General features: G+C 44.5%; 1 protein-coding gene across 1 annotated transcript in view; it reads right to left on the bottom strand.

The window, feature by feature from the left end:
• The window catches only part of col12a1b (collagen, type XII, alpha 1b), a 132048-nt gene that overhangs the window by 92176 nt on the left and 24608 nt on the right, over positions 1 to 15264 (bottom strand). The window contains 4 exon segments of the mRNA XM_080513816.1: positions 1001 to 1125; positions 2562 to 2754; positions 4055 to 4321; positions 6762 to 7031. Of these exon segments, the coding sequence (XP_080369942.1) occupies positions 1001 to 1125; positions 2562 to 2754; positions 4055 to 4321; positions 6762 to 7031 (855 nt within the window).

Genomic DNA, 15264 nt, shown 5'->3' with positions numbered 1-15264 from the left:
ACCTTATGTTCGACACCCCTGCCTTAGTCGGTTATAAAACTCCAGTCAGTGAGTACTGAATTTACAAATGACTGGTGCCTCATATGGGCCTCATTTCTACAAGAGACTATCGACTGACATCATTTAAATCAATCGGCGAATGTAAATCACAGCAGGCCGTTCCCTTCCTTTGACGAGCCATTCACACTTTGTATAAAGGAGAGGGGTTTTGAAGAAGAATCCGGAATTTAACAGGCTGCAGAAGGTCGAACCTTCCCAGCACACGAAGGCCGTCTCAAAGCAGCTCTGCCAGACCACATGGACCCGTCACAGAGTCTGGATTAAAGCCTTCTCATGAAGCCGACCGCCGTGACGGTGTCACAGAGGAACCTCCCAGGCCCAACTTGGTGGGCAGTCGGTCACCGTGTCAGTTCCCCCATTAGGGGAGGAATTCCTGGCCTTGGGGTCGGCGCCTCCTCGGGGGTGCATGAGAACCATAACATTTTTCCAAGCTGCATACGCGCCAGAGGCGGCTCACCTTCCAGATCCACATCCATAATTACAACCAGACCCCTCGGTCCACACTTCAGACGGTGTAGAAAGGGAGAAAATCTCCACCTTTTGCACGACTGGAGACACATTTGGTCGGCAGACGCCAAAGTCGGGAGCAAACGAAGATTTGTGCTCGTCTGAATGTAGTCGAAGGTCTACCTGGTAGGAGAGGTTGGTACCGGGTCAGACAAGCCAGTTCATATATGTAAGCGTTTCGCTCTTCTTCGCCGTAAAGCCGCACGTGTTGCAGCCTCACTTTACACACTCGACATCATTCGCCCTGACAGAATCCGTCGGTCCATTTCTGGCCCGCGGATGTCAAAAAGACGTAAAGCTCTTTCCACGGTGAAAAAAAAAAAAAGAGAATTCAACGTGCTGGCGGCGATGCGGGCAACGCCTTGAGGCCGGCGTCTGGTCTGCAGGCCTGCTCTTTGAGACGTGTGGCGTGACGAGCGCTGTCGGCGTTTACCCGAAGGAGCGATGGCAGGGGGCTCGGGATCCTCGGTGAGCGTCGTCTTCTCCTCTCCCGCGAGAGGTAAACTCTCCCCTCCGTCAAACATCCCAAACACTGCCACGGAGTACTTTGTGCCCGCCCTGAGGGGAAGAGGGAAGCCACATGAACACATTTCTGCAACATGGAACGCTTTAGGTGTCTGTTTATACAGCCATTGTATAGCCAGCTTTTTTTTTTTTTTTTTAAATGGCTCCCAATGTGGAACTTTGTAAAAATGGGGGAAAATGCAACTCGGTAGTTTTATAATTCAGAGTCACCTGGTATAACGATCCAACTTCGTCGTCTGTCCACTAGAATGTACTCCCCTTGTTAATGTTTAAAGGCCAAGTGAAATGTAAAACACTACTTTGCAAAAAACGATAGTTGGGGTACTACTAATAAGGTTTCTCCGACTCGCCCCACCACTGTTGTCACATAACAAAGTTATTTGAATTTTCTTCCAGCCGAGGAAGTCGGGGGAATCCTTCTTCTTCGTGAGCGTGACGTCAAGAGTTGTGCAGATCTCGATCTGTTGTGTTTACATTGGCTTGTTTCCCTCTTAAATATCCAAGTTTTAACAGTGTTTTGAAGTTATAGTCGGCGTTTTATGAGCTTTGATGAACGATTGAGCCTGGAAGAGACCCGAGAGAGGAGAAAAGGAGCACGGGCGGAGGGAGCGGCTAGCGGCTCGCGGCTAGCGGGAGCCGCTAGCTCGCGCGGCTAACGGGAGCGCTTCGACATGATCCAGGAAGCCGGGTCATTCTGCTAAAAGTCAGGACACCTCAAAGCCTCAAAGGTGAAAACTGGCGGCTGCTGAGGCTGAGGAGGCAAGGAGACGAGGACGAATGGAGGACGAACCATCTTCTGCTTCCTCAAACCTGTTCCAGACGGGGTCACCAATGGCAGAACGACACATTCTGTGTCTTCTTCATCAATCACTGGGTTTGCAATGATGATGATGATGAAATATCGTTAAATTCAGCCTCTTCGTCGTCAAAACTCTGATCCTCCATAATGTAAACACAACTTGGGCGTGTGCACATCCAGTGACGTCACTCTATTGTCAGAAGCTCCGCCCAGCAGCGGAAATACCGCTGTTTATCGGCTATTTTCTCGCAGATTGCCGTGTTTTAACATTTTACCCTTGGGCCAGTTAGCATAAAAATGTCCCTAGAAGCGACAGCCAGAGTGTTTTGGAGGTCGAATTTTCATTTCACTTGGACTTCAAAGCGTATTGTTCTCTGCACGATGTGCGTGTGGTCTCATCACTAAAACAACCAACAGCACCCGCTAGAGGCTCAACATGAAAACAACATCATCTACAGCGTTTCTGCTGTTTCCGTGTGAACGAGAAACTTTTATGAAACAAAAATGCATAAACGCTGCGTCTTCACTTGAAACGCTGTCGCGTAAACGGAGCCTGAGTGAAGGTGTGGCCCAACGCTTCGTTTCTTGCTAAGTAACTTCCCTCGTTCTCTCGCGTGTTTGTTTCTCGTCACGGAAAATGTCGCAGACGGTTAAGAAAGCGAAAGCTTACCTGAGTTCCTCCAGAACAATCGTGTTATCGTAAGGTCCGACCTCGAGCGCGCCCAGGTCGACGCCATCCTCCGTGGGGTGAAAGGTCACTTTGTATCCCTTCACGTTCCCCGGCGCCGGATCCCAGGACACTCGGAAACTGTTCTTAGACGGTTCTGACGTCTGCAGGTTCCTGGGAGACTTGTAGGGCGACACTGTAATCGGAAATGAACAGCGGGCATTTGAAAGAGAACAAAAAATAAACTAAACATTTCCAGAACTAAAAAAAAAACTGACAGAACTGTGAGTCTTGGCAAATTATTTTGTTTTTTTTTAAGATGAACCAAACCACATTCAAGCCAGTTTGTCATTAGTCCATAATACAATTCCATTAACCTAGTGTGGCTCAATCAGAAGCCCAGTGTCGTGGGTTAGTATAATAATAATAATAATAATAATAATAATAATAATAATAGTAATGATAATGATAAGGTGCAGCAGCACCCTTAGTGTGAGAGACTCATCCTCACAAATCGTTTGACCTTGACGTCAGTTTTTTCTGGCAGGACAAGAGTAAAAAAAAAATCAGAAACTTGGAACCGAAGGATCTCGTTTGTTTCCACCGCAGGATGACTTGTGCTATTGTTTCTCTTGTAATGAGTGACAAAACTGTCAAACAAGCCAGATCCTTTTCTTTTTTTCCCCCCATTTCTTTTGCAATACTGAGAACTTAGAGGGGAGCGTACGGTCAGAGACAAAGGTAAGCTCTCTGGCCCTGCAAGGAGATCATTCCTTCCTTCAAAGTCAAAAGCAGATTCATTTGTTTTCTCATCCTGTATCGGGCTCATTTTAGAAATACAAAATTTCCCTTTACATTCTAAATTCTTGTCTTTTCCTTCAGAAGCACTTTGAAATATCTCGTTTTAAAAATGGTTTGCATCTACAACACGGGTGTCAAAGAAATGTGTCGACATTAAAGGTCGTGTCCAGTAATTTGAGTTAAGTATTTCTGATTATAATGTGAATTAGCCGACTATATTTATGAGTCCCGGTTTCGTGTGCCCAACTGTTTGATGTGTTTGAAGATGTAAAATAGTGGAAATTTCCATTGTCAGGTTTGTGGTGTTGTTTTAAAAGGACAGTTCATTTAAATGGAGCGGTTTAGAGTTGTGTTTATTTATAGATTATAATGTAATTATTTACCGAATTGAGATCAAGCTGCTCTTTTCATCAGCGTGAAATGAGTTTGACATCCCTGATCTGGCGAGAGACACATTTTTCCTCTGCACAAAAGTGTCAAATGTCCTAATAACAGTCAGCGACGGAGCTAAACTCCCCAGAATGTGCTCAAAGGACAAACACCGGGACGTGGACAGAGCGGCGGTCCACCCTCCCGCGCGTCTCAACCATCCAATCCCAGCAGTAATTCCAGACGGAGCAGAAGTTGAACGGTCGCGGTTACGGTGTGTCTGCAGTGTGCTGTCTCTCAGAGGGTTGAATTATGGACCAACGTACGTGTCGTTCCTACTCCTTGCCTTGCTTTTCCTTCCCCGCGCTTGTAGATGGGTAGAACCACGATGTCGTACGTGGTCACGGGCTGCAGGCGCTTCATGACGGTGGAGGCGGCCGTGGCGGGGACCTTCAGGACCACCTCCCTGCCTCCCTCCGCCGGGACGTACTTCAGCCGGTAGTTGACCACCTTGCCCGGCGCCTTGGTCCAGGTGACCCTCATGGTGCGCTCCGTCTCCTCTGACACTTTCAAGCGTTTCGCGGCCGCAGAGGCTGAGAGAGGCAAAGGCAAAGGCTCAACATCTCCCAGCAAAGAGAGGAAATCAGAGGTGAATTCCAAGGTTGAGGTTACAGAAATTAACCACAGACAGATGACCACAACTAAAACCTCATTTTGCTTTCAGTTCACCAACATCCCTGTAGTTCGGTGCAGAAACTATACTTGACGAGACCGAAACGGAATTTTTTTTGACAAAGGCGTTAAAACTTTTTCAGGGTTTGTCTTCATGCTGATCGAGAGGAATTTGTCGAAATGGTCCGTTTCCAGTTCAAAGTTGTCTGTGTGAACGTCATTAAATGAGTTCAACCAGCTTTGGTCTGTTTCTCAGTCAGGTCCTTTTTTAATAAGAAGATTTTAGTTTTATAGTTGCTCGTCTTCCTAATAACAATCCAACTTTGGTTTAAATGTCGGGTGTTTTCTGTTTCAGAGAGTCTGGATGTTCTATTTAAAAAGTAAACATCTATTGACAAGGATCCAAGGCTTTTTATCTCAAGAACTTAGATCTTGACTCCAGGTGGTTTAAAGCGGAGTTTTGTCTTGAAATGTGGGAGTTATGGTCTAAATTTAAAGAGTCCAGGACTTGGAGTTTTGTTCATTAAGCCTCCAAAAGCATGACTTTTGACCTTAACAGTGAAAGAGCGGCTGATGAATAAACATCTGATGTTTTACTTGAGTTATTAATGAGACTAATCTTAAAGAAGTCAAGCAGAGCAAGAGTGAAATGTCCCAGTGAAGGAGTAATCTCTTCTATTTCTGATTCCGCGATTTGGATTTTATCCAAAGTAAGTAACTTTTGAGATACCGGAGGTGAAAATCACACATCTGAATGATTTTTCAATGCCTCCGTCGTGCTGCGTGACACGTCCTTGTCTGGTTGGCTCCACAACAAGCGAAAGATTTCATCATTTCAAACTCTCCCTTCTCTATCTTCAACCCTTTTCCTTCTGTATTCCATCAGTTAACTGTTGTGTTTGCATAACTTGAAGACATGATGTTGAGCAACGCCGTCCGCCTCCAGCCAAATCCACTTGGTTATGAATTAGGCTTTCACCCAGAAGTGATCAATTGGAAGGAAATGCTAACCACATTTTTCCTTTCACACTGAAAAACAGGCAAAGGCCCGTAAAATATAATTTACTTATTTGGACAGTTCTACAGACGAGTGGGGGGGGGGGGGGGGGGGGGGGGGGACCCACATATTTAATGATCCAGGGGAAAGTTTTCATGCTACTTCATTTGAGTTTTATGGGTTTTTATTGATGGGGAAAAAAATAGCAAGCGTCCAATTTTGGGGGCGAGTTGTTGAATGAGAACAAACCCACACGGGTGTTTTGTCGTAAGGACTAATTGAGGAAGTATTGTGTGCAGAGATGTGTCAGTCCATCTACATGTTGGTTTGTTTTGTTTTTTTCTTCTCATTCGCTTCTCATTCAGGACCCGGGAAGGTGTTGACATTTTTTAGAGACTTCGACTTGACGCCCACGCTGCACCGGCACTCCTGACCCGAGAACAAAGCTGTCACCGCGCTGGTGTTTCACTCTCCATCACAGCTGGAATCCAATTGAAAATGAAAAAATCCTTCATTTAACGATGGGACACACGGGCCCCGAGAGAAGAATCCTTTTGGCGACTGCCAGCAAGAAATACGTCCCGACAAAGAGGAAGCTTTGAATCTACGTTGGCGGATTTTCACGTGGCGCGCTGCCTCGCAATCAAAACACGGGGTTTTGTGCCAAAAGGTCTGACACTGGATCGAGTGAGAGAGGCCTTCATTTCCCCTTTGATGTTTAAAAACAGGAGTTTATGACTTTTAAACACACGGACTGACCCTGGCCTATCGCTCTGCCGTGGAGCAACACGGTTGTTTGGGTTGGTAGTTGAGTTCCTGGCAAACCGCCAAGCAAATTGTAAATATTTCAAAGAAATGTATCGATATCTTTTCGACATTTCTTAAGAGTTGCATGGTGCTGCCTCCACCATGCTTTCGTGCTGCAATAACGTCAATGTGTTTTGAGTAACTTGCAAATCAAAGAACCTCCTTGAACAAGAGGTTTGAACACTTATGAGCTTTCGTCAACATTTCTCTTTGATTGTGAGAGATTCTGTAACAACTTGTCTTCTGTTGAATCAGGTCACTTTAAAGCAGGGGTGATAACCACGTCTTAATTCACGGGTCACGTACAGCACAATTTCATCTTTAGTGGGCCAGACCGGTTAAATACTGCCATAACTGCTTTACAATCTCAACTTTTAGCGTTTTTTTCTTCGTTGTGGTGCAGAGTATACGTGATGAAAAGGTTTATTCTTTCACAAAACAAAACAATTACTTCTGAAATGACTCTAATCACAGCATTAAGCCCATTTAGCCCTTATTTTTGACGACCCTGCACACTTTACATCATGGGCGTGGTTCTTTCAACGTGGTTTTCTTACCGTCGGTGGTCTCCTGTCCGGTGAGCGGCTCGCTGTCCCTGTGGTCGTACGCGGCGACGACGTTCACCTGGTAGAGCGTCTCTGGAGTCAGGCCGTCCAGCATGGTGCTGGTGGCGCCGCCCGCCACCGTCTTCTCCCCGGCCTCCTCGTTGTACAGCGACTTCCACCGGACGCGGTACATATTCACGTTCCCGGGCGCCGCCGTCCACGACGCCACGAAGCTGGTGTCCGTCACGTCGCTGGTGACCAGGTTTTTCGGAGGGCCGACGTCTGAAAGCGGCAGGCGAAGCAGGTATTAATGGACCGTTGCAGTATCCATTGTGGTGACAGCACTCAAGTGTTTTCAGTGATTTCATGACCTCGACTCAACTGTCTGACTGCTGAAGCTCAAAGACGCCAAAACCCACATATATGTAACCCCCAGATCTAATTTAGCCCGAAGAAATATGGTGAAACCCACTGGAGACGCGAGCTGCTGCACGCAGACATACGACGATGTTAATATAGAGACGCGGCGCGCCACTGGAAATAATTGCGAACGATGGAAATAAGGAAGAAGCGGGTTTTCGCTCAATATCTAATTACCCCTCTTCGTCGGCGCAGGCAGAGCGACGGCGTGCTGAGACGGGCCAAGTTTCCACAACGGGAGGATTATCAGAAAATCTGAGACCCAGAGAGGATTCTGCAGAAGACACCGACGTTTGGAGGCAAAGACAAACGCCAGCCTCTCCAAATATTCATAGGCAGAAAAAGTTGTTCCCGGTCGGCTTTCAAGCAGCCATATTTTGTGACAATAAAGTCTTGTGCACCAACAGAAGGTAGACAGACAGGATGACGGTATGTTTGCCTTCATTGTGGTGACACGATAACAGACTGACACTGAAATATGGGGACAATCATTGAAGTCATTGAAAATGTAAAATGATTAACAATAACAATAATTAATCATATTTTGGTATCTACATTTTATATTTGTGTCCTTTTAGGACCAGTCTTTAAAATGTGAAAACTTTTTTTCGTTTCAGACAAGTTTCCCGTTTGCACAGCAGCATTTTAAATACAGTGTCTGTTCACATGGACAACAGCACAGAATAGGATATAACCAACATAGCAAACATTGTCATTAATGTCAGTAAGTTGTGTCGTTTTCCTAAAAATGTTTAACCCAAAATGCTAACTTGAAAACCTCGTTGAGTAAACTGGGCCTTTATATGTAATGAAAATCTGTTATAAGGTGTCAAACCTAACATGATGACATTGTTTTTTGCAACCTATAAAGAAAAAAAAAAAAAATACTAAAAAGGCAAAATTTCTCACTGTGTGTCTTGTTTCCTCCTGATCACCACACAGTAAAATATTTAGTGAGGTTTTTAATCATTACATTTTGAGATAATGACACGTTTTCAAGGGGTAGATCAGGTTCAGGGTGAGGCTGAGTGCTGAGTGAATCTCACTCAGAGCACTTCACGTTGGTATGTGCATTCATTGTCTGGCGCATTTGATCCTCTGATGAGCTGATGAGCTGATGAGCGAACACGTTTCTCTCTCTGCTTCAGGCTCTGAGTCTGGAAGCTGGAAGGCAAACCTGCAGGCTTCGTAACTAACTGCCTTCAGATGGAGTGTGGAATATCTGGCCCTCTGACACACACTCACAACAGTTTTTCCACAATCTATCACCGAGACGAAAACACGAGAAAGCAAGAATCTAATACATGTTTGGAGATATTTCCGTCTATCTGTCAGATGAAGCGAGAGGCTGCCGCCGCTAATCAGAGCTGCAGGCTGATGTTACTCACCAGGGGATCTTTCACGTTGCTGTCAGAAGGACTGAGTCAATTCAAAACTGCTGAGGTGATCAACCACTGTTAAATAGGAGCTTGTGAAATTTCCACAGAGCTTCTTTTCACCAGAAATAAAACCTCTGGATCACACCGAAGCTAACGCTAACCGTTGACTGTGTTTGGGTGATGGTATATTTGCTTCGTTTTTGTCTGTTTACGTCACTTTTTCACCATTTTACTAAAAATGAAGGGACTTCCAGTTTCCCAACAGGATTCAAGGAGCAGGTTTAAAGTCATCCAAAGGACTAGAAAAGACAGGTTCGGTTCTGAAGTTGGACCCCTTGGATACCGGGATACCAATCAGAAATCTGTACTGCAGAAGGTGAAGAGCACATGATCGGGTTCGGTGAGGTCAGATCTCTGACAGATTTCCTACTGTCGGAGCAAGCAGACGGTCTGGAACGATGTCAGACTGGGACTCCTGCTGCTGGAGGCCTCGGCCCCGGTGGAAAACTCTTTTTGCTCCGTTTAAACTTGGCTGCTTGACATGTTTCAACGACCAGGAGCCATTTAGAGCTACTTGAAGGGCACGGAACAACTCCAGTGTTTGTACGGTTGCTCAGATGGAGTGTGTGTGTGTGTGTGTGTGTGTGTGTGTGTGTGTGTGTGTGTGTGTGTGTGTGTGTGTGTGTGTGTGTGTGTGTGTGTGTGTGTGTGTGTGTGTGTGTGTGTGTGTGTGTGTGTGTGTGTGTGTGTGTGTGTGTGTGTGTGTGTGTGTGTGTGTGTGTGTGTGTGTGTGTGTGTGTGTGTGTGTGTGTGTGCGTGCGTGCGTGTGCGTGTGTGCGTGTGTGTGTGTGGGGTTGTTGCGGTGCTGTTGGTGCCGGTACACGTTGCAGGTTAAACGTCTGTGTAATTCAGTGAGCGAGTTTCCATTTGAAGTGTTTATATTCGTATGAACAAGACACCTGCGCTGAGTCACACACACAAGGTCCTCACAGATCCATAAAAACCTTTTATTTTGAGTGTTGGTTTACCGTTACTAAGAATCCGGGCCGTTGTGTCTCAACTCATCTTCTGGGCTTAGATTTTGAGTCCAGTTATGTAAACACGGCACTTCACGTGTTGTCATTCTCTGTCGCCATGGAAACATGATCAGTTTGTCATCATGCTCAACAGTCATAAATATGTAATCATGTCACCGTGTTATCTGTTGTCGTGATGAGTCATTACGGTAACGTGACACGCTCTACGTTTCTGGAAACTTGATGCTCTTCATGTTGTTATGCTCCGTAGTTACGGAAGCAGGACGATGTCACCATGGAAACGCTACATGTCGTTATGCTTAGCAGTCGCACAAACGTCACGCTTCCCTCATCATTGAAACACGACTCTCCAGGTGTCGTCATGATGGAACCATGACGCTTTCTCTGTCGTCATGGAAACGTGAGCATTTCATACACGCGGAAGCTGAGTAGTCATGGAAACACAACACTTTGAGGTCATCAGCCTCAGTAGTCTTAGAAACATGAAGCAACCTATGTCGTCATGGAAACACGAAGCCCATCGTGTCGTCGTGGTCGGTAGTTATGGGAACATGATGCTCTGCCAGTTTGGACCGGAGCATCAAAAGTAGATATGGCCATGGAGCAAACTACCTACAATATATTATTTTACATTATGATTTGCACCCCCGGGCCAGATAAGACAAATAAAGCTGGGAGGTCAGAGCCTCAGTGCACCTCACCCTAACCTCACCTGCAGCACACCTGGTGGGTAAGGTCACCCAGAACCAAACTGCTCTGAGCCGACAGTCATTTCAACGGGTCAAGACAAGTTTGGTGTCCAGGACTGATGAAACCCACCCACGACTACAGCGGCGGAAAACAGACGCGCTGAGGGCCTGCCGATGTATTTTTAAACTTCACGAGGCTGAAATTTGGATTTAATGATTGTCTGGGACATTAACACATAAAGGAAAGCGCTCAGAGCTCATTATCATTGTAAAACTTGTCTGGAAAAGCCCTCCAAACACACCTCATCACTCCAATTTGCCGCACATTTTAAGGTTTATTGTCATTTGTTTTTAATGGCTGGGAAGGCGAGAAGGAGCAATTCAGTGGTAATTATGTCATTTCAGAGATACACTCGTCAATCTTTGACTTCTTGAAAATAGTCAGAGATTCAAGGGGTTTTCCATCCCGCAACTCAACATCACCACATATTCCTGGGTGAAGTTGAGTTTTTTGGGGGGGTTTTCCAGATGAGATTAAACTTAACCAAAGTATGAGGCGAGATAAACCACATTTATGCAAATAGTACTGACGTTGTACATGTAATCCTCTGTGTCACTGGCCAGGTCAAGAAAAGTCAAACCATCACGTCTCTGCAGAGTTCCATTTAACATGTCAACAAGAACATCGTAACCCATCAATTTTGGCGTGAAGAGCATGAAGCATGAAGAGCACTTTTCCTTTTTAGCTCGAATGCGATCATGAGCGGAAAAAAACAAATCAAAACAAATAAATCCTGCATGCAAGCGAGTCACTGACGAAGCATTTACCGTACAATAAGAAGGTTTACACCGAAAGAGTCTGAGTTCATGAGGTTTAACGCGAAGGTAATTATGGAACATCCATCCTGCCAGCTGCCTCTGATTGATGTGAGCCAACAAGCGGAGAATTCTGCCGGCTGCACCGGCGCAGTGGAGAACACCTCTTCCTCTAACGACGGAGCGTCATCTGAACCACGGACCGAAACCGGCCGGCAAGACTCTCCAGTCCGGCCAAGCCACCGAGAAAATTGCAAAAAAATTTCAAAGAGTTGCACTTTCTTTCATTTTCACGGAGTCCTAACATTTTCTAACAAGTTGCGTTGTCCTCCGGCTCCACGTAAACGGTTTTAAATGTAGTTTTCGAAAAGTTGTGTTGTCTTCTGTTTCCATGGAGGAAGACGGGGATCATTTCTGAAAAGTGGCATTTTTACCCATTTACAAGGTGGCGCAGTCTGAGCATTTTCAAAAAGTTGCGTTTCCCTCCGTTTCCATAAAGATGGGTGTCGTGACGTTTTCAAAAAGATGAGTTTTCTTCCGTTAACATGGAGGCAGACTGGGAGTGTCTTAGAATAGTTTTCAGTGGCTCAGAGCACCTTTGTTGTGTAAACAGACCCAAAACACAATAAAAATTTTGCGTTTTCACTCGGCGTTCAAACGAGGCCAAAGACATTTGAGGGTTAAATGTTGCTAATTTGCCATCATATGATCTGTAACTGACATAAATAACTACCAAGTACTGAAAACGTTCTTGTATAATGTGAACAACCTCCTTGCCATATCACCAGATTTCTTTTTAAAAAACAATCTGCATGTTTTTACAAAAACTTTTGAGCTGCACGTATGGAAAGAAAACGCTTTCATGTAACCAACTAACAGCTAAAGCATTTGTTTTTTTCCAAAGGCAGCTCTGCACAGCATTAACAGACATGCATTAAAAGACATGCTGGTGCATGCTTGTTTGGTCCAAAACATTTTGGACTATGTGCGAAAATCCATAGATGAAATGTACGTCTCTCTGAACGGTCCTGATACTTGACGCAGGAAAAAAAAATAAAACGAATATGAGTTAATTGAGTTCTCACGGACGTGTGATCGCGTGGATTTAATGGCGACTTTGTGACGCTGCATGTGCAGCTGATCGGCGTCACTGGTCTGGGGCTGGACGGAGCAGCGCTAGTGGACGGAGCAGGCTGCTGCCACACAGGCTGACAGGTGGAGATGGGAAGCAGCAAGACCGGACAGGAATGTGAAGTCAGCTGAGAGCAAAGGCTGGAAGGTGAGGAGGAGCAGGGAAGACTGACTCACTCCTCCGTCTCCTTCCCTTCTCTTTCTTCGGCTCTCCTCGCGTTATGTTTTTCTTTCTTCTCTGCCTTGCCTTTGTTGCGCTCTTTACTCCTTTCCGCCCTGTGAGGGCTTGCCTGGAATTTAACGGCGTTGTCTGTAGTGTCTGTGTTTCGGCCTGCACAGCCTCCGGTTTCCTCACCGGGTCCCCCCTTTTCTCCTTTTTTTTTTCTTCCAAGTCATTTCTTGGGTGTTTACACCGTTTTACATGTTCTGCTGTGTTGCCTTCATGGTCTGGTTCAGTGTTGTACAAGTTACTATCGGAAAGCAAACCTACACCTTTCTATTAATAAAAAAAGTAGTGCATTCATTTCATGGTTTCTGAAAATTACAACTTCTTATTTTGTCTCACATTTCCCTGTTTGCTACGGACCAGAGTTCGTTTAAGCGTCTCGAATGCTACTCTGAACACTGAACCCGGAGCTAACAAGCGATATCCTTGAAAACGTCCATCCCGGTTCTCAAGCAAGCGGTGTTTCCAAAGCGAACCGCGCAAATCAGAAGGAGCAGACACAGAAAGAAAAAGTTGGATAATATCTCGCGAGCAGACGTGGAGTAGTGAGGAAGAAGTGGAGAGGAAGGCACTCATTCATATCTGGTCTAAAGACTATAAATCACGGTTGCTTGTGGCTACCCATTAGCCGCGAGCTAACTAGCCTAGCCACCAGGGGCTAAAGCGGTGCAACTGCTGCGTTCGGTCCGGACCAATCAATGAGCCGTGCTTCTTCTTTGCTTCCCCTCTCGTCGGGGTTTGTTCGGGGCGATAGCGCCCTCAAATGAGCAGTTGTTGTAAATGTGTGACATTTTCCAGGTGGTTAGACGTGACTGAACCAAATGAAATTGCATAATTACCCCCAAGTGAACCGAGTCCCCGAGTCTCCAATCACTTTGGATGTCTTAATAATGTGGCCTAAGCTATGCAAATGTTAACAGCTTCAACGGAAGTCAAGTTAGTTAGCTATTTAGTTACTTAATTAGTCAGTGGGAGGAAGATGCTCTGTGACAGGGTTGTCAAACAACTTTTACTTTTTAGTTCATGGGCCATATATTGTCCATTTTCATCTCGAGTGGGCCAAACTGGTAAAATAGAAGCATATTAACCTTTAAATATAATCTATAAAGCTATAAATTGTGGCACAGAGTATATGTTATTAAAATGTCTAGATTTTTGCAAAATGTCAATTAATTACTACTGAAAATGACTAAAATATCAACATAAAGCCAATTTTAATAAGACCTTCTGCTGTAAAATACAGTGAAATGTCTAAAAGAAAAACTGGCTGTTTCATGGGCCTTATGTTTGACACCCTTGAAACCCAACTGTTTGGTCTTCTGATTGTCGTATACTCAACTAAGTGTGTGCAGTGTTATCGCAACTGATTGTAAAAGTTATGAAAATATGTGGTCATTTTTCAGTAAAGCTAACTGTCTTGATCTCTTTCTTTTCTCTCCTCACCGCTTCTCTCCACTTTGGAAGTTTATTTTTACTCTCTAGTAACAACAAGCCTGTCCTCTGAAGACACTGCTGGTATTGAAAAAAAACAAAAACGAAACCCCTCGAACACGTCGCTCTGGCCTGAAGACAAGCCACGTTAAACACAGACTGGGATGAAATGTTTGCTTTAGGAGCGCTCTGGTCGTTATTCTGGGTTTAGTCACAGTGATTACAGTAAAACCTCAAGCAACATGTGCCATGCAGTCAAAATAATGGAAGATAGAAGACATAATGGCTCAATCCAGGAAGATCAGGCTAGAAATGCAATGGAAATACAGCTTTTAGAAGCTTTCGACATATCAGCTAAATTGATGATTCAAATAGTTTTTTCCTATCAAGAGTGACTTGAAAGAAAAAAAATGCTTTTCTGAAATGAAATTATCTTTTATTTATCAATGCCTCCAGTATTGACCATACATAAACCATCATTCATTTTCTATTCAAGGCAAATTTTGTATATTTTTTGTATCCAACACTCCATGTGGGAATTTAGAGATACAATCCTAATGATGTCCAGGATTAGCAACAATACTAAGCTATTTAGCTGGGTTCTGTTTATTGTTTCCAGTTAGTTAGTTTTCAGCTGTTTCAGATCAAGGTGTCCTTATTGTTTCGTTTTCAGTGCTTTTGTATTTAACCTTTCATGAAGAGTCACTTAACTCCAGGATTAGCGGCAATGCAAAGCTCGTTAGCATGTTGTGAATAGATGTTTTTGATTCGAGGTGAGCACTAAGTCACTCTCTATTGGACGCAAATTGAACTGTACTTTTGGTATTTGATACTCTATATGGGTCATTTAGAGAAACAAAGAATTAGCTCCTGGATTAGCTGCAACTCTAAGCTATTGCGCCTACTTTAGGTCATTGTTTTGGATCCACGAAAAGTACATATTTGTTTTTGATTCAAGGCAAGGTCATGGTTAATTTATTGGTACCCATAGGTAGACTTGTTTTACGGGTTTTGTGATCGCTTGACACGTCGCAACAAACAAAGACACACGATGAACCAAACAAGCAGATAATGATCGGTCGAGTGAGACAAGACAGACAAGTGTTCAAATGTTCCGCTATTCACCACTAAATAATTAAGATAAGATCAAAAGTAGATGAGTAGAAACCACAATAAAGCCTTACAGAGATACAAAGCAGTCACTAACATAAACCAGGATAAGAACATTCAATGAAGAGTCACGATAACAAATAGAGCTAAAAATTGATAAAAACAATAAAAACAATAAAGTGCAATGTTCTGTTCTTGAAGCACTTCATCCTGCACCGTGGCACCAGGAACCTCCGTCCAGAGGGGAGGAGCTCCAATTTGCCTCGTAGAGGATGG

This window comes from Blennius ocellaris (genome assembly GCF_963422515.1).
Source record: "Blennius ocellaris genome assembly, chromosome: 18".
Lineage (NCBI taxonomy): Eukaryota > Metazoa > Chordata > Actinopteri > Blenniiformes > Blenniidae > Blennius > Blennius ocellaris.
Note: the sequence above shows the minus strand (reverse complement) of the source record. Positions and strands in the feature narration are given on the sequence as shown.